Source organism: Gekko japonicus, unplaced genomic scaffold, assembly GCF_001447785.1.
Source record: "Gekko japonicus isolate JY-2015 unplaced genomic scaffold, Gekko_japonicus_V1.1 scaffold53, whole genome shotgun sequence".
Classification (NCBI taxonomy): Eukaryota; Metazoa; Chordata; class Lepidosauria; order Squamata; family Gekkonidae; genus Gekko; species Gekko japonicus.
Genome location: NW_015162474.1, coordinates 771,225 through 791,374, shown reverse-complemented (window position 1 = coordinate 791,374; position 20,150 = coordinate 771,225). Strand labels below are relative to the sequence as shown.

General features: G+C 44.5%; 1 protein-coding gene across 1 annotated transcript in view; it reads right to left on the bottom strand.

Annotated features, from left to right (window-relative positions):
* Positions 1-20,150, bottom strand: part of PTPRB (protein tyrosine phosphatase, receptor type B) — a 118,495-nt gene that overhangs the window by 29,717 nt on the left and 68,628 nt on the right. The window contains exons 16-22 of the mRNA XM_015405701.1: positions 16,441-16,704; positions 14,712-14,975; positions 7,170-7,451; positions 5,425-5,703; positions 3,732-3,881; positions 3,348-3,591; positions 1,266-1,372 (exon numbers count right to left, since the gene is read on the bottom strand). Of these exons, the coding sequence (XP_015261187.1) occupies positions 1,266-1,372; positions 3,348-3,591; positions 3,732-3,881; positions 5,425-5,703; positions 7,170-7,451; positions 14,712-14,975; positions 16,441-16,704 (1,590 nt within the window). The remainder of the gene's footprint in view (positions 1-1,265; positions 1,373-3,347; positions 3,592-3,731; positions 3,882-5,424; positions 5,704-7,169; positions 7,452-14,711; positions 14,976-16,440; positions 16,705-20,150) is intronic.

The following is a 20,150-nucleotide window of genomic DNA, read 5'->3' as shown; positions in this document are numbered from 1 at the left end:
ACCCCGATTCACTCGCAGTTGCATCTGATCATGCAGTGGCGGGCTGTGCCGGCAGCTTCCAAGGACTGTGTGATCACGCAACTGCGGGTCAAATTCCTCCAGAGGAAATAGCCTCACTTCTCCCTCGCTTTATCTTGTGCGTGTGACGGCCCCCTCAGTGTTTATTTATACTATTGGCTGTCAATGGAATGCAGCCACAGCAGTTCTGTGGGGGAAGAACATAAGAGAAGCCAATGTTGGATCAGGCTAATGGGCCATCCAGTCCAACGCTCTGTCACATAGTGGCCAAAAATACCAGGTGCCATCAGGAGGTCCATCAGTGGGGCCAGGACACTGTTGCCCCCCCCCCCAGCACCTAGAATACAGTGCATCACTTACCCCAGACTGAGAGTTCCTATCTATACCAGTGGCTAATAGCCACTGATGGACCTCTGCTCCATATGTTTATCCTGACTTTACTGGACTTTGTGAAAATGAACCACTGTTTACTGAACTGTTGTATACAATTTGAATATGTGAAAAGTAAGCCAATGAACAGATACAATGAAGGTACCTGAGGAAGTGTGCCTGCACATGAAAGCTTGAATAAATCTTTGTTGGTCTTAAAGATGCCACTGGACTCAAAATTTGTTCTACTGCTTCAGACCAACATGGCTGCCCACCTGGACCAATGAACAGCTGTTCACAAACAACTGAAGTGTCTGGGGGGAAAAATAGCTCCCTGTTTACAACTAGGGAACAGACACTGAGCTGAACCAGTGGATGTTCAGGCATCCCTAGATGCATATTTATGTACATTATCCAATGGACTCACATGACCCACAACATACATATGTACATAATCCTGAACATGCTCAGAGGCACTGTCCTTCACTATTTCTTCACATGTAGATCCTGGCACTGGAAACACTTCCTGGAGCTAAGTCCTAGTCAACTGCTGAAATTAAACTACAGAGCAGATTTTAGACCAGTAGCATTGCACTCTTCTGTGCAGAAGCAGATTATTCATGCTTCACAAGCAGAAGCTCTTAAGGTTATTATAAACAGCAGCTTTCAAAAAATTTTTTAAATAGTTTAGCCTCCAAATCTGGAAGTGACTGATGATTCCCCCCCCCATTTCTCATTAAATAAAACGGTCACAGCCTTCTGCCTAGATGGATTTGGTGACAGCAAGAACTCTTAGCCAAGCTTTGCAAAGTCCTTCCTAACCTCACCTGTCTCTAGACAAAGCTCATGTTTCAAATATCCCAAGAGGTAAAACTAACCTGACTCAGTTGTGATTGGCAAGGAGAAAAAGGTATCAGAGAAGAGTGGCTCAGGAAGTTCCTTCAGGTCATCTCGAAAGAGTTGTGTGAAAGCCCGGATACTGATCCTTGGAGAGGAAGGAAAGTGTTTTTACATTAGACCTCTCTGGGAGGTATGCAGTATAATTCTTATTCATTTCTCTTATTCTCATCATTGAATTTGACTACTGCTTAATAAGGCCTGAAAGAGTCTAGGTACTTCTGACTTTTTCCAGCTCAAGAAAAAGGACATATTTATCTGCACTCAAACTATGGAATTGGATAGAATGGTGCTCCTTGGAAGGGATATTTCTCTGTAAAGAGAATTGCCCCTCTGGATCCAACACAATGCTTCACTAATTTGCAATTCAGTTTAGAGGCTGGGATATACAGATCATAAGGGGCCTCAGATGGCAGATCTGGGGGGGGGGGCAAGCAGCCTTTCACTCTACATTTTCTTACCAATTAGAATTTCCTAATCCGTATTCATCTTTCAGTTCCAAGTATGTTTTCTAGTTTTAAACTTATTTTCTGGGATATCCATGCAAGTAAACTAAGGAAGGTTTTTGAATGCAGCTAGAGAAAATGGTACCAGTCAGAGTTTTGCAGTGACTCGTGGAAGAGAAGTAATTGGGTAAAGAGAAAATATTCAGGCCAGTTTATAGAACAATGGCTCATAAATACAGAAGAGTCTCGCTGTGCTACCTTGTGTGAACTTATGCTAGCCTAAGCTCAAGGATTTCAGTAGCTCTGCATAGGGTTGCACTGTAAAGAAGCTTAATTGATTAGGTAGACTATTTGACAGCAGGTTTTGCTGCCCATTCTGTTTTAGCATTTTATGTTCCTAGTCTCAGCTGGCTACTTAATTCATTTGGAAAAACTGGCCCATTTTTCTAAAGAACTGGCACTCTAATTCTGAAATTCTCCACCATGATTAATATTGTGTTGGCAAAAGACTTAGTACACTCATCCTAAATGCTTATTTGCTGGCCCAGCAAGTCTTCAGCCTGATACACAGCCCCTATTTGATAAGCTCATTCAATTCAAAATCTGTGGAAGAAACCAACATAATTATTTTAAGGGAAGATGTAGCCACTGTGATCTAACTTGTAGTCATTTGGGGATTGCTTTTCTAGCCACAGAGTTTCTGAGGAAAAAGCTAATATTGGACAGAAAAGGCTCAAAGACACATTTATCATTAGTTTCTAAGGGTCACTTCACAGAAGACAATTTTCCTGCAAGGTGGCCAGTTCTGCTAGGATGTGTGCTTTTTAAAACCTGGTGCAGATACTGTCGTCAAATAACTATAATACAGCTTTGTTTTATTTACTTGTGGTGTCTCCCTGATGTGACAAAGAGACGTCCCTGAAAGTCACAACAGGCTGAGATTCCTGTTCAGAAAGTAACAACTGAACAAATCTCAGAACAGGAAAGAAAATGGGGAGGGAGGGAATCCAACTCATGATTTGATATGCCAGTTGTGTTCCCCACAGTGAAACAGTCATGTATATTGAGTTAGATCCGAGGTACTGCCAAGTGCCAAATGGAATGGAACTTTTCTGGTCCCCTATATTTCTTCATCCCACTGTGCAACCTGAAATGCCATATTTGTGGGTCAGGGCACAACCAGCAGAAGTGTCCTTCTGCCAGCAGACGTTTGGATCCAACCGCTGTGTCCCCAGTATCAGAATAATCTACAATAAGTGTGTTATTATTTTCATATTCCAGGACACCACTTAGAAAGATTCTGGGATCTGGGACTTTCCATAGAGAGATTGGAGAAACACATCAGTGTGAAAGTGGCACAGCCTCTCACTTCACAGAGGTCAGTACTCAATACATTAGACTTCAGCATTCATAGACATGGGTGAAGGGACAGTTCAGACATTACCTATGAGACAAAGTGGGGGAAAGCTGTTATAAATGGCACAGTCAAACAGAGATAAGATCATGAAGCTGTAGCTATTAATATACAGCAGCTTAAATGGCTTCAGTACCTAGCGAGCATAGTTCTAAATAATGTGCCACATCTTTTGGTGTCATGATTGCCGCAATAAATCTGACCTATAGGCAGTCCTGGGTTTGAGTGGCCCATCGCAATATTTCTGCTGATTGGGATCACATTTTCCTCCCAGATTTTCCATCTCTGCTCCAAGTTTAATGTCAAAGCTCCTTGAACTGGAGTCCGGGTTTTCAGTGCATTTACTTGCAAAATAATCTGTTTGATAGACTTGGATGGAGTTGTTGCGTTTGTATTCCAAGTAAGAAGGTAAAGGATGATATTGTTCTGGCTTCATTTCTTCATTGTCTAGAGAGGAGTAATTGGAAAAGTGAAATACTATGCTATTACTACAGTTGGAATTATGCAAATCTTATGTAAATTTACAGTGTCTCAACCAATTGTGGAAGATGATAAGAAAGGCACCATATTAATGCATGAAAACGTACCATCAGCCTCTCTTACAACCACAGTAAAATATTTCACGGCTCCATTGGTATCGCTGAACCAGCTGCAGTTGAAAGTGAAGTGAATGGAAGATTTGGTGATAATTGCATCCTTTTTGTTCACTTGAATATGTTGAGGTGGGGGTGGAGGGCCTAGATGATGGAACAGTTGTGTTACAAAAACAATTCACTGTACTGTTAGTAACTACAATAACAGGTACAATAAAATGCAATCTTTCAGTCAAGCAGAATACATATATGGTGGCATTCCCTTCCCAAGCAAAAGTTATCTAATGCCTGATGATAAGCAGATGCAGGTCAGCATTATTAGAGCATAATTAGCTACTTTACAGGTTTTCCTGCAGTCCTTCCCAGGACTGCATACAGGTTTTTAAAAATATATGGACTGTAAATTCTGGGTGAAGTTCTCAAGGCTGAATTTGGTACAGCTATTTATGGGATATGCTTAATGCTGAAACTGTATGTATTTGAAATCCTCCCCCTTTTTGTGATCCAGTTTCCAGTTAGCTAGAATGACAGACAATAGGCAACATTAACAGAATTACACCCTTCTGTCCATTGACGTCCATGGGCTTAGAAGTGTGTAACTCTGCTTTGGATGGCCTTGTAAATGGTCCTACCAATACCTCACCTCTGCACAACAGCTTGTCACCAACTAAGTTGTATGCAGCCCACCTGAGATGTGATTGACGATTCCTGTCCTTCTGCAGTTCCAAGCCTGCAGCAAAAACGGGATTTATTGAGCTCTGGTGGGCCACTCAATGACTATGCTTGGTCACGGATTATAGAGGCCTCCACTGGGTCACGGATTATAGAGGCCTCTAAATAACGTCTGGCCATAGTGTCTGCCATCTGATTTCTTGCTTATTATAAACTTGAACAGCAAGTGTTCCCCGTGTTTTTTCATCAAATGGCTCTGAAACTGCTCATTTGATAATGAACCAAAGAAATATCGTTCAAAAGCCCATGCTGACCAATAAACCATGCCACCCTTAATACAATGCTCATCGATGAATGAATGCTAGTTCATTCTGTGAAAAAATGGCACTTAGATATTTAGCACTAAGCTGCTCAACCTATGACATCACAGCAGCTCAACTAATAGCAGTAATTTGCTACTAACAACATTTTGTTATTTGCCATGAAGGGGAAATGGTTAAACTGATGTGGATTCAGAGAAGCAATTCTTCTCCTTAACACTCACTGCAATAAGCAAAAGTGCACCTGAGAGAAGAAGGGAGAAAGACTTGAGAGAAGCTAGATCTCCTCCTTCATAACTGTAGGAAGGAACCCATCTCCAGCTATCTTGTTTGGAGGGCTACAGGAAGCCAACAAAGGATGAAAGAAAGGACCAAAAAGAAAAAAGGGGAGGAAAAGATGAAAAGAGCCATTTGCAAATGGAAGGTAAAGAGTTGATTGAGTTTGCTGACAGATTAGAATATAAAACCTGTCTGTGACTCTTGAAGCATGAGTCAAGAGAATGTTTAGCAATTAAAAATACACTCAGTACTTTGAAACTCATATGAAGTATTATAATATGCACTGAATGCAACAGAGCAGATGTTCTACATTCTGGCCACATGCCATTCATTTCAAAGTCTTCTGTCACACACTGGAAGCTGCCCCCCTCTCCACTATACCACGCTTGCAAACTAATTTATGCAGAAAGACTTACGATCTATCATAGTGATGGTACTGTCTTCTACCACTTCACTGGTCATATCGGCTGACTGAACTTTGATGGACACCAAGTATCTTTTATGAGGCACTAGGGTCATGATATTAAGCACAGATTTCTCTTTCTCTATTCTTTTGGAGAATTCGATCTCCTCAGTATCCATTTTTTTGCACTCAATGCTATAACCATCGAAGTCAGAGTCAGGAGGGATCCAGGAACATGCAATGGCAGTAGAGGTCTGTGGCCGGCAGTGCAAACTTTGTATCTTGTCTGGTCCTTCAAATCAAAGCAGATGTAGCATAGAAAAAACATTTTGAGTGATATCTTATGCTCACTTTGTGGTACAAGAATGAATCCAAATATATTAAAGCGAAAATTAATTTTAAAAGGGTATTACAATTTCAGACACTAATGTTGTAATGCTAGATTTTCTTTAGGCTAGCTGATCAGATAGTTACCATATTTCTTGAGTTCTCTGGAACACAGTCTATGGTATTAGTGTTCTACATCTACTGGTACTTATAATTTAGACAACATTTCTAAATTGGCAAAACCCTTTATGGTATCTCTTTGTTTGTCCTCAGGGCAGTCTAATAGTATGATTTTGCTGATAATGAATTGAGGGTGACAGCGGGCTTCTCAAGAGCACACTGTTAATCTAATTGCCACATTTATGGCCCATCCCTCATCCAAGAAGCACAGGGTGGCATATATGGTGCTGTCCCATTAGATCTTTGCAACAGTTCTTTGAAATAAGTTAGGTTATGAGTCTCACTAATACTGCTGGATTGCAGATACCAATTAGAGGAAGCTGTGAGCTCCTCTGTAAAATGAGATATTGCAGAAACTTCATCTAGAAATGCAACCATTAGTGCATTTGCTACCAAACATAAACTTATCCAAAATACCAGGTTGCTTCATCAAGGCCTATATTTACCCACACAGTTCTGAATAAAGAGCAAGAAAGCTTCTTAAGAGCAGAGCAGCAATTCTTGCTAATTAGGGATGGGCACAAACTGTATTTTTGCAGTTCACTTCATGGTTCATGGCTGAACCACAAACTGAACCATGAACAGACATGCTGGTTCATGAACTGAACCAATTTTATTGGTTCATGAGTCATTTAAACCCCTTCTTTCTACTCACTGTGGCTTTTGGCAGTGAGCGGAAAGCAGGGGGTACCTCCCAGCCATTTCACCCCCTGCTTTCAGCTCCTTGCAGCTTCTTGCAGCGATCCCCACTGCTTTATACAGGGAGGAGAAACCAGTGGTTTGCTCTGAGCCATTTAAACCAACCAGCTGAGCTGTTTTATGTGAAGAGCAGAAAGCAGGAATTTAAATGGCTTGGAGCCATTTAAACATCTGTTTTCTGCTCTTCATGAATTGCCACAAACTGCATCAAACTTTGTAGAAGTTTGTGGCAGCTCTTCAGCTCACAAACCTTCATGAACCACAAACCACCCAAAATTTGTGATGAATTTTAGTTCATCAGTTTGTGCCCATCCCTGCTGCTGATTTCATCTTCTTTCCCTGCAGCCCCATGTGTCTCCCCAGATTTTGTTCCTGAGGACAGCACTCAGGAACAGTCTAGGATGTAAAGCCAGGTGTTTGCAGTGAGAAGGGGGAACTGGAAATTTCCATCTCCTCTTAAGAAAACTTAAGAGTTCTTAAGCCTTTGAAACAAGTTGTGGCATACAGGCTGATGTTCTGATATAGTTCCTAAGCTTCAAACTGGGACCTTACTTGTCCTCACAGTTCCAGATAGTGATTCACTGTAAGTTTTCCGAATGGGGCCACTGACACTTCTGACACTGAAGTGATATAGTCGTCCTGGGTGGAGGCCATACACAATTCGTCCTTTTGATTTGCTACTGCTGTAAGGATTGAAGATATTGAGAGAATCTCTTGGGGTCCACTGCAATTCAAAGTCATCATAATCCGTCCAGTCAGGAGGACCTAACCATGTGATGGATAAGGAGGTATTTGTGACATCAGCAAATGATACAGAATTTGGAGGGACTGGTGCTGTAGAAAAAGTGAAAAAATGGGAAAAATACATAATCTGTTTCACTTGCATATCTGACACATAGATGATGATGATGATAAAAACAACAATAATAGTATTTGATAGCATATTACACTGTTCAAGACCAACAAGATTTTCAGGGTACAACCCTTTGAGAGTCAAGGCTCACATTGTCAGATATCTTCCGAAACCTCTGTCAGATAGCTGTTCTACTGTGGACCATCACAGCTATTCTGTAGCCCTTACCCACAAATTATCATGTTTTAATATTATTATCCCCTCGATGCAAATGGGTTGCTGGAGGGTTGAAGCTGACAGAGAATGTCCTGCCTATTTTATTTATTTATTTATATGTTCATCTTGTAGACTGTCTGTAAGGATTAGAATTTACAGATCTCAGGCTTTCATTAATGCGACCAAGCTATACGTTTTCACGGGTTGGTTGCAGCCTGTTTGGGCTGAGCGTTAATTAAAAACACCTGATGGCCTTGACCAGATGATAAGATGCCTTTACATAGCTGCCAGGGGGGCAGTAGCCACGCAGGAAACAAACAGAGGCCTCCAGGACCGCAACCTGAAATGCTGTGGACTATGCCCGTGGGAGTGGACTCTCTTTCTTAAGCCTTCGGGTGAGAAAGCCAGGTCGCAAGATTACCCCAGTGAAGGAAGTCACCAAGGAGTTAATGCTTCGGGCTCAGCCTCTGCCCAGTGCAAGTATAGTGTCAGTTTTTTTGCCATTGCTGTAATTCGTTAGTGGTTTCTGCCGAACAAACACTCTTAGTTATTTGAAGGATTCGAATAAATGCAGAGGTATTTTTAACCCACCACACTGGGAGTGTCTGTTGAGTGTCTGTCTGCATCCTTGAGAGGAACCCGGATGTAAAAGAGCCTCAGCAAAGGACCAGGACCCAGTATGAACCCCAAGGTCCCAGGTGGCTGTGAGTTCAGCACCAGAGAACGGGAGAGTGTTTGTCTGTGGTCCAGACACTGTCCTCCCCTGCAAGGAGGGCTCAGGGTGGTGAACAACATTTTAGTAACACACTTACAAGTCAAGTTAAGAACAAATTAAAGCAGTAAAACCATTCAATGCCATTCCAATTTCACTTTCAGATGGCACTAATAAACCAATTAATATCCTTAACTCTGTGGGGGGAGAGGAAAGAAGGAGAGTCAGGCTCACTGGAAAACTGTTGCTGTCCTCAACCATAGGCCTGGTGGAACATCTCTGTCTTACAGGCCCTGTGGAGCTGCACTAGGTCCTGCAGGGCATAGATGTCATTCAGCAAAGAGTTCCACCAGTTCAGTGCCAGAGCTGGAAAAGCCCTGGTTCTGGTTGAGGCCAGGGATCATCAGAAGGTTCTTCACCACAGAGTGTAATGCACTTTGGGGGATATACCCGAAGAGGCGGTCCCATAGATACACTCAGGGGTCATTTCCTGCAGGAGCGCACAGGAGCGGAGCTCCGGCAGTAAAGACCCCAGGGGGCGGGCACATGCAACAAGCTCCACCCCCTGCTCCCAGCAGCCCTCAGTCAAAGCAAGAAGCAGCCAGGTAAGCTGCAGAGCACCCCCCCTTCAAGACAGTCCAGTGGCACCTTTAAGACCAAGTTTTATTCAGGTACAAGCTCTCCCTCCTCTGCGAGTCCAGTGGAGCCTGAGCAGTGGGTGTTGCCTTCTGACACACTTCCGGTGATGTCAGGGGGTGTGGCATATGCAAATAAGTTATGCTAATGAGTTATGCTAATGAGCTCCTGCACCTCTTTTTCTACGAAATGACCCCTGGATACACTGGTCCTAGACTGTTTAAACCTTGAAGTACTAAGACTTTGAACCTGATCTGGTGTTCAACCTGGAGCCAGTGTAGCTGGCAGAGCACCGGTTCGATGTGTGCTGTCAGTGGGGTTCCAGTAAGAACCTGCGCTGCTGCATTCTGGACCAATTGTAATTTTGAGGTCAGTCTCAAGGGTAGCCCTACATAGAGCAAGTTACAGTAGTCTAACCTGGAGGTGACTGTTGCATGGATTACTGTGGCTAGGTCAGGGCGAGACAGGAAGGGGGCCAGTTGCCTGATCTAGTGCAGCTGGAAGAAGGCCAGTTTGGCAACATTTGTGATCTGGGCCTCCATCGATAAGGAGGCATCCAGAAACACACCCAGGCTCTTGACATTCGGTGCCGGTGTTAGAGGCACCATGTCAAGAGCCAGGAGTTAGAGGCACCCCAGGCCTGAATCTCCCCTTCCCAGTTACAGAACCTCCATCTTTGATGGATTCCGTCTCAGCCAGCTCTGTTTCAACCATCCAACTTACTATGGTCGGGGACAAAGGGTGGCTTTCGGGGATCAGCGCTCCCATAGGTATCCCCATTGAGTGCGGGGTGCCACAGGGGGCTGTGCTGTCCCCAATGCTATTTAACATCTATATGCGCCCCCTTGCCCAAATTATCCGGAGTTATGGGCTGGGGTGTCACCAATATGCGGATGACACCCAGCTCTATCTGATGTTGGGCAGCCGATCGGGCTCGGGTCCTGATGACGTGTATCGGGCACTTGAAGCTGTGGCTGGTTGGCTCCGACTGAGTCAATTGAAACTAAACCCGGCAAAGACGGAGGTCCTGGGCCTGAGTCAGACCGGGACAGGGATGGGGCTCCCTCTCCCGACCTTCGATGGGGTGCCTCTGGTGCCTACGTCTGGGGTTCGGAGTTTGGGAGTACACCTGGACTCTGCCTTAACAATGGAGACCCAGGTGGCAGCCACTGTCAAGTCCGCCTTTTTCCATCTTCGGCGGGCGCGGCAGTTGGCCCCCTACCTGGATCGGGATGATCTGGCCACAGTGATCCACGCGACGGTCACCTCGAGACTAGACCACTGCAACGCTCTCTACATGGGGCTGTCTTTGTTGCAAATCCGGAGGCTGCAACTGGTGCAGAATGCTGCGGCCAGACTGTTGATGGGTCTCTCTTGTTGTTGTTGTTCAGTCGCACAGTCGAGTCCGACTCTTCGCGACCCCATGGACAATCTCCCGCCAGGCTCTCCTGTCTTCCGCCGTCCTCCGAAGTTGGCTCAATTTCATGTTCGTTGCATCGCTGACACTGTCTAACCATCTCATCCTTTGCCGTCCCCGTCTTCTTTGACCTTCAATCTTTCCCAGCATCAGGGTCTTCTCCAGTGAGTGCTCCCTTCTCATTTGGTGGCCAAAGTATTTGAGCTTCAGTTTCATTATCTGGCCTTCCAGGGAACAGTCAGGGTTGATTTCTTTGAGGATTGACTGATTTGATCTCCTTGCAGTCCAAGGAACTCTCAAGAGTCTTCTCCAGCACCATAGTTCAAAAGAATCTATTCTTCGGCGCTCGGCCTTCCTTATAGTCCAACTCTCACAGCCATACATGACTACTGGGAATACCATTGCTTTGACCATGCGGACTTTTGTTGGCAGGGTGATGTCTCTACTTTTTATCATGCTGTTTAGGTTCGCCATCGCTTTCCTCCCAAGGAGCAGGCGTCTTTTAATTTCATGACTGCTGTCACAGTCTGCGGTGATCTGGGATCCCAGGAACGTGAAGTCTGTCACTACTTCCACAGCTTCCCCTTCTATTTGCCAAGGAGTGATGGGGCCGGATGCCATGATCTTAGTTTTTTTGATGTTGAGCTTCAAGCCCACTTTTGCGCTCTCCTCTTTTACTCTGAGCAAGAGGCTCTTTAGATCCTTTTCACTTTCAGCCATTAGAGTGGTATCATCTGCATATCTGAGGTTGTTGATCTTTTCCCCAGCAATCTTAATTCCCGCTTGTGATTCATCCAGGCCAGCATTTCGCATGATGTACTCTGCATATATATTAAATAAGCAAGGCGACAATATACATCCTTGTCGTACTCCTTTTCCTATGCTGAACCAATCAGTTGTTCCATATCCGGTTCTAACTGTCGCTTCTTGGCCCTTATACAGGTTTCTCAAGAGACATGTGAGGTGGTCTGGTACTCCCATCTCTTTAAGGACCTGCCATAGTTTGTTGTGATCCACACAGTCAAAAGCTTTAGCATAGTCAATGAAGCAGAAGTAGATATTTTTCTGGTACTCTCTTGCTTTCTCCATAATCCAGCGAATGTTGGCAATTTGATCTCTAGTTCCTCTACCTCTTCGAAACCCAGCTTGTACTTCTGGTAGTTCTCTATCCACGTACTGTTGAAGCCTAGCTTGTAGGATCTTGAGCATGACCTTGCTAGCGTGTGATATGAGTGCAATTGTGCGATAGTTTGAACATTCCTTGGCATTGCCCTTCTTTGGGATTGGAATGTATACTGACCTTTTCCAATCCTGTGGCCACTGTTGCGTTTTCCAAATTTGCTGGCAAATGGAGTGCAGCACTTTAACAGCATCATCTTCTAAGACTTTGAATAGCTCAGCTGGAATACCATCACCTCCACTAGCTTTGTTGTTAGCAATGCTTTCTAAGGCCCATTTAACTTCACATTCCAGGATGTCTGGCTCGAGGTCAGTGATTATACCGTCGTGGTTGTCAAGGACATCGAGGTCTTTCTTGTATAGTTCTTCTGTGTATTCTTGCCATCTTTTCCTAATCTCTTCTGCTTCTGTTAGGTCCCTACCGTTTTTGTCCTTTATCATGGCCAGCTTTGCATGGAACGCTCCCTTGATTTCTCCAACTTTCGGGGGGGGGGAAGGGCCCTAGGATGGAATGAAGAAACACCGGAATTGACACCCAATATTAAGGACATGGAATGCCTACCAGGGTGTTGGAAGTGGATGCGGTTGACATCTCCCGAGGCTCCGGCGCTGAGATTGTTGAGCACTTTAATGTATTATATTTATTGTTTTTAAACTGTATAACCTGTTTTAAATGTAATTTAAATTGATGTTTTACTATGGTAAGATCTTTTACTATGTAAGCCGCCCTGAGCCCTACGGGGGAGGGCGGGATATAAATCTAATAAATGAAATGAAATGAATGAAATGGTGTCTTAGCCCCTTGGCCAAAATAGCTGGGGCGGTATTCGCCCACCTGCCCATCAACAGATACAGCTGAGTGCCATCAATGTACTGATAACTCAGCCTGAAACTCTGCACCAGTTGGGTGAGGGGGGTGCATGTAGAAGTTAAACAACATTGGGGAGAGGATTGCCCCCTGAGGGACCCCACATATCAAGGGGTGTCGAGGTGACACCCTCTCTCCCAGCCCCACCCTATAACCTCCTATTGAGTTCTTGGAATCCATGACTGAATCCTTCCATTGTCTTTGAAAGACTAATAGCTGCCATGTGAGGCCCCAGTTCATATCAGAATTATATTGCCAGAGAGGCAAGAAGGTTTTAACCCTTCCTGCCTGCATGGCTTCACCAACTGAAACTCCTCCCCACACAATATTATTTGCTATGAAAAGAGAAAAAAGACTGTCATAGAGAAAGTGCCTGTCTTTTCCCCTTCCAGGGCTAATAAGTGCATGGATAAGGGGCAGTTTTGATTAACAGAATCATGCCAGGGTGTACAAGAATTAAGCCCTCCCTACCCCTGTGAAACAGCTATTAACTTTCTGCAAACACTGGGAGAATCTAATAATGGACCTTCCTCTGTGTCTTCCTGTGTCTTTGCCTACCCTATTCTCTGGCTGGACAGCCTGTTTATATTTTGCATTCTATGGCACAAAAAGGTTTTTTTCCCCGAACTACGTAAGTTGTAGGTGTTAAGCAAACTTTCATACACTTGCCTATTTAGTATCATTGATTTTTTTTTTTTTGCTAATCATAAGCGGGGGCAGGAGCAGCATGTCACAGCTAATGTATCCCCTGACAATAGGTCATCTTATTCAATCACTTAACTGAGTTAAGAACATACTGTTGGATCAGGCCAAAGGCCCATCCAGTCCAACACTCTGTGTCACACAGTGGCCAGAAATACCAGATGCCATCAGGAGGTTCACCAGTGGGACTAGGACATTAGAAGCCCTCCCACTGTTGACCCCCCCAAGCACCAAGAAGACAGAGCATCACTTGCCCCAGAGCCCCTATCTATACCTTGTGGCTAATAGCCACTGATGGACCTCTGCTCCATATGCTTATCTTCAAAGACTCCACCAGGTGTTGCACATATACAGGAGCAATCTTAACAATCATGAGTTACTGGGCAAAAGTCCAGGAAGGGCCCCCAAAATCACCGCCTCCAGTACCCCACCAGGGCCAAGCAAGGGGCACCCTTCCCTTGTGTGAGGCCCATGGGAGCCATTCCTGGAAGCTGACTGCCTGAGCCTTGGATGGAGTGGGAACAAGTGGCCACTGCTGAGTCAGCTGCCTGAGCCCCAGATGAGACAAGCATGAGTGGTCCCTGCTGTGAGCAGATGTGACTGACAGAGGCAGGAACCTGCTCTTTTTATTCTATTCCTCCTTCCATCAAAGTGACCAAGACCACCCCTGCTCACATATTTGGTGTATCACCTTTTGTTGTTTGCAGCTTTCAGTATAAATATATCTGCCTAACTGAACAGTTCAGTGCATCTGATGAAGTGAGTTCTGACTTACAAATGCTTATGCTGATTTTTTTTTAAATTAGGACTTTAAGGTGCAAATGGACTCCTCATTTATTTAGCAAAAAAAGGGGGGTGGGAATAATGGCCAGGAAAAAAAGAATGACTAGATTCTCAGCATGTTTACTTTTGCACAAAATATTCCTTCCTACCCTTCTGCTTTATGTGTACTATAAGACTGCAACTATGCACGGCCCTGACTATCAATGCTTTTTAAAGGAAATGAAGAAGAGGAAGAGAAGAAAAGACATTGGATTTATACCCCGACCTTCACTACCCAAAGGAGTCTCAGAGTGGCTTACAAACTCCTTTCCCTTCCCCTCCCCACAACAGACACCCTGTGAGGTAGGTGGGGCTGAGAGAGCTCTGACAGAAACTGCTCTTTTTCAAGAACCGCTGTGCCAGAACTATGGCTCGCCCAAGGTCATCCAGCAGGCGCAAGTGGAGGAGTGGGGAATCAAACCCGGTTCTCCCAGATTAGGGTCTGCGCACTTAACCACTACACCAAACTGGCTCACATCTTATCTAGTTGTTTCCTATTTCCCTGTGATCACAAAGGAACAGGACATGAGACTTAGAAATACCCTAATTGTACAGACTCGTCCAAACATTCCTATGTCTTTAACCAGTCAATATAAAATCTCTCTTACAATGCTGAAGCAACCAGACAATAGGAAAAGGCAATGGATGGCAGCAATAAAGCAAAAATGAAAGAAACTTGAGTTCCTTACCAGTTCTTCCTTCAGCATTTGCTGTATTGGTCAGCTTACCACTATGGGTAACAACAACAAGAGCATATTTTCTGCCAGGGACTAAGCCCTGGAAGCACCATTCTGTCAAGTTTTTAACAAAATGTGCTTCCTTCTGTGAGCCATTTGGGTTATAAAGATCCAGTTCATAGTGATCAAAGTCTCCCAGTGCAGGGCTCCAGTTAAACCACAGACTTTCTGTCTTGTTCTGATTGGATCCTCTGAGATTGTTAACTGGAGCAGGAACTAAAAAAATAATAATCATAAAAAAGAATCAGTGGGCATTTACGGTGCATCCTCATCCATTTGTTATTAGGATGTGTAAAGGAGAAGATCAATTATGGTCACCTTATGAAGACAAAATAGAAATGGGCAAAAGAAAAATAAGCCACCTGTCTTTTGATTTTTCTTTTGATTGAAACAGGTAGTGAAAACTGTATTTAATTAAATACAATTCTAAAACTTAAAATTACAAACCTTTTTTCATACTGACAATCACTGTTCAACTGCCAAGGGCCATTTCGAGACCATAAGCAAAGTTTTGTGCACTTACACAGTATTCACTTCAGAAAAAAAAATCACTGGTGAATTTCCTTACTAATTTACTTGACTTTCACTCATTTTATCATCCGGCTGGCTCAGGTCACTTTCACACTGGGCTGCCCAAACAGCAATTATGAGATGCATGGCTGTATCCTTAGTTACTGTGGCCCAGTAGTGCCAAAAACACAAATTAAACTCCACACAGCTTCTGCATCCTATTTTCTAATCAGGAATACACTCTGGAAGCAAAATAAGAAATTCTCTTATATGTGAAACTTCTCCTTTCACAGAAACCAATGGGAGGCCCATGAGCCTGAATCTTATTCCCTGAATATTGCAAATTAGAAATTGCAATGTAGATCTCTTCTTTTTAATTTCTGTGACCTTCCTCACATTGAATTTTTTTTAATGTTTGGGATTTTTAGGGTTAGAGTACGTCCATTGGAAAATCCAAAACCTTCAAGATTAAATTTCCCTAGTTAAAATCCACCAAAGATTAACAGCTTTCTTAAATTTGGATGCTCTTCGTCCTAGAAGTTCCCATCCTTTACTACCTGTAGAAGAATGATAAATGTGCCAAGTTTAATCATCCTAGATTTTTTCCCTGAAAGATGGTTAGGATTTAGGCATTTCCATCGTATGACTTTATTTAAGTAAGCGACAGATAATGATTCTTACTAATGTAATATTTAAGAAGAAGTAGCCAGAAAAGACTGGCCACAGAAGAGTAGTGGGGAGAATTCATGGCACTGAATCTTTCATCCTGACCATTCAGTTTGCTGCTTAGCCTTCCCTTTAGCTTTCTTGATTTCACACACAACACCTACACATTTCCCCAAGATCTGTAATAACTAAAACATATTGTCCATTCAAAATGAAAGCTGAGCTTCTCAGCATGGCAAGCTTGACATCAGACACTAAATTCCATGGCCATGTATCAGACACATGCCTTCAGTCAGAATGGTGGTTACCATCTATATTGTCTTACCTTTGATGTCTTGCATGACACTTGGAAATGCTCAAACTTTGTGTCTGTATGTGTTAAGCTTAGGGCTCATTATGACCTTGTCAGAGAACTAGCAACTCTACTAGTAATAGTTTCACACAATTAAAGTTGACAATAATTATTGACAAAGCCCATCTTGGTGCTGAAACATCAGTCCATTACCTGTCCTCCCAAGGATGGATGTTTCATTAGTAAGATCGCCACTGTGGGTAACAATCACCATTTTATACAACCGGCCTTGCACTAAGTTCCGGAAAGAGTACTGTTGGAGACTTTGTTCCCCTGAAACTCTATCCTGAAGAGACTTATCTGGATTGTACAGAAAAATGTCATATTTGTCCAGCTCTCCCTGAGAAGCAGTCCAGTTAAATGACAGGCGTCCAGTGGTGCTTTCTGTGACCTTCAGATTTGTGACAGCTGCTGGAACTGAAATCAGAGATAACAGAGGGAGTATTATATCAAAGAGCCTCTGTTGCACCTGAAACAACTGTATGGATTGTCTATTTATTTAGAATATTTATATACCACCTCTTCAGAGACCTGTTGAAGCAGCATACAACTAAGACAACAGAACAAAACCAGTAAAAATAACCATTAAACAGAGCCATTAAAGAAATCACTAAAAAAACTTACACCATTAAAACAAGCCATTAAAAAACAAGCTGATGACATTAACATAAGCCAGGGCATCATATATTCAGTTCCAAGCCACACTGTAAAGATTCTGCATTTTGCAACAGATCTGAAAAGTGGAGCTAGGAACAGATGGAAACCTGAAAGAAGTCCCAGGCTGCAGAAAAAGCTGAAGTCTTTAAAAATATATATCTCTTGGGGGAATTACCCCTCCTCCAGTAATAGAAACAATGCCTGTAGCTCTAAGAAAACAATGGGCTTTCAGTGTCCATTTTGGAGGCTGCTATGCAATTAGGAATGAAAGACCCATCGGGGGGGGGGGTCTCCTGCTGCCAGGCCCCACCAATCCATGGCTGGCAGAGGGGAATTACCCCTCCCCAAGAGAACAACACCGGAAATTAAAGCAACATCCCTATGTGGCCTGGAAGTTGGGGGCGACTTTCTGGTTTGGGGGCAAGAACTCTATGGTAGAAGCTAATTCTACCATAGAGTTTTGCCAAAAAAAAAAAAACAGAGCATCTCCCCCTGCATCCCTGACATGCCTACATCACTTCTGGGTCACATAGGCACATTGCTGAAATGCCAGACATTCCTACCTGCTCCTGGTAAGCACACCCCCTGACCCTTGACAGCTGATTGGAAGGACCTGGCAACCCTATATACAATCACAACAATATTGCTGAGACTTCCAAGCCTTGGTTTCTGTAAAGCAAGACCTTTGCAGGCAAAACAACTCTGGAAAAGGTCCAGTCTCCCTCCCTAGTTCTGACCCCATCCAGAGGTGGATTTGCTGGGGACAGGCCTGGCAGTGACCACCAGAGACTCACTACACAACTTGGCCCACCCTGGTGATGGTGGCCACTGTACATCTGAGCTCAGCGTGAAAACAGTGGCAATAACCACCACACAACTGAGTCTGGTGGTGGCGGCTGCTTCACAGTTGGGCTTGGTGGCAGCAACTAAAATGCAACTTTGTTGTTATTCAGTCGCACAGTCGAGATCACGACAGGCCTTCCTGTCTTCCGCCATCCTCTGAAGTTTGCTCAATTTCATGTTCATTGCATCTATGACACTGTCTAACCATCTCATCCTTTGCCGTCCCCGTGTTCTTTGACCTTCAATCTTTCCCAACTGGGAAACTGGCCAAATACAACTTGGCTCGAGCCCAGTGCCAGCAGCCACTGTGCAACCTTGCCAGACTTTCCCCTGGGATAAGCTGTCAGGGGGAGAGAAGAAGGGCAAGCTGAAGAGAGGGGTACAGAAAAAAGTAGGTTAGGTAGCAAGTGGGAAGGAGAGAAGGAAGCAGGAAAAGGGGAGAGACTATGGGAGCTTCCAGGAGAGGGAAAGAGGAGGGAGTAGGTGCCCCCCACAAATTCTTGCTGATCCCCTGCTTGTAAAAGCATAAAATACACGCCAAGCAGCTTAAAATTATGTAAATAAAACAAACCTTGGGCGAAAAGCAGAGCACAAAATGTTTGAGATAAAACCTCTTAGTTAAAAGCAGAGCAAAAAGGAATGCTTTAGCTTGGCACCTAAAAGAAAGTGAGGTGCTAAGTGAGCATCACAGGGGAGCATTCCAAAGGTGAGGCACCACCACTGAAAAAGCTCTCTCTCTGGTCACCACTTGCCTTCACCTCTGGATTTTGGGGCACAGAGAGCAGGGCTACAGAAGAGGATTTTCACTGGCAGGCTGGATCATACAGCTGGAGGCAGTCCAAATGCCCTGGCCCCAACCTTTTTAGGGTTTTAAAGGCAAGAACCAGTACCTTGAATAGCGCCTGGAAAAAGATGGGCAGCCAGTGCAAATCTTTTAGTACAGGGGTGATAAAATCCCTATATCCAGCTCCCCACAATAACCTGTTTGCCAAATTATACACCAACTGAAATTTCCAGACAATTTTCAAAGGCAGCCCCAAGTAAAGCAAATGAGAGTCAGGGCTGGCTCGCTCACTAGGTGAACTAGGCATTCACCTAGAGCCCGCTGGCCCTTAGGGGCGCCAAACTGCCCCCCCCCCCGCCAAAAGCCCCCTCCACCATTGCATTTCCGCGGCCAGGTAACAGCCACCGTTGCCGCCCGCCACCTCTTTGGCTGGCAAACGTCTCCCTGCCTGCCCCCTCGGCTTCCCAGCGGCACGCGAGTGCTTCTCCTCCTCCTCCTCATGCCCGGGGGACTGGCAGCTGCGCCAGGAGCAGCAGCAGCAGGGCCGGGGGAAGGATGGCTTTTGAACACCCCGCCGGTCAGCCTCTTCTCCAGGTATCCTGATGAGGGGCACCAAACTGCACCCGCCCCCCAAAAGCCCCCCTGCTGGCTCTGACCGGGTGACAACCGTCACCACCTTTTTGGCCAGCTAACTTCTCAGGAGGAGCAGCAGCATGGGGGGGGGGAGAGACCAGAAGGGATCCTCGCCTAGGGTGCAAAATAAACTGGGGCACGCTGATTAGAGTAATCTACCATGGATGTGATGGATCCCTGTGGCCAAATCACACTTTTTAAAGAATGGACATAGCTGGCATACCAGCCAAAGTGGATAAATAGTGCTAAGTGCCACAGAGCAACACTCAGACTCCACCAACAGGCCAGGATGCAAGCACCACCAACAAGCTATGAACCTGCTCCTCCAGGGGGAGTGCAACCTCTTCCAGGACGGGCTGATCCCCCAGTCCTTGAGCAGCTTTGTTGTTGTTGGCCAACAGTACCTCAGGCTTGTTTGGACTGAGCTTCAGCTTCCTGCCCCTCTTCCACCCCACTACCACAACTGTTCTCCAAGAACTGGTTGAGGACTTCTACTGACTCAGCTGATGAGAAACAGAACTGGGTGTCATCTGCATACTGGTGGCACCACACTCCAAATCCTAGTACAATCTTTCCCAGTGGTTTCATGTAGATGTTGAGCAACATGGGAAATAAGGTGGATCTTTGCAGGACTCCGCAGCATAAATACTGTGGGGCTCGGCAGGCTATTCTGGCACATTCTTTCATGGCTTGGCAACAGGAATTGCAAATGAGCGAGTCTTTAATGTAGGTCTATTTTTTAGATAACAGATATTGGAAAAATAAATGCTTATTTAAGCATCATATGAATAAATGGCCCAAATGTGTTACTGTGGATTAATCAATATGCAGTATTCTCACAAACACTAGTCCCAAGCAAAGTTCCTATTAATTTCAAGTGAATGGTTTAACTGAATGAGAACAGCATGCTTTAAAGCTATCTGTAGTACAACAGACCAGTTTTCTG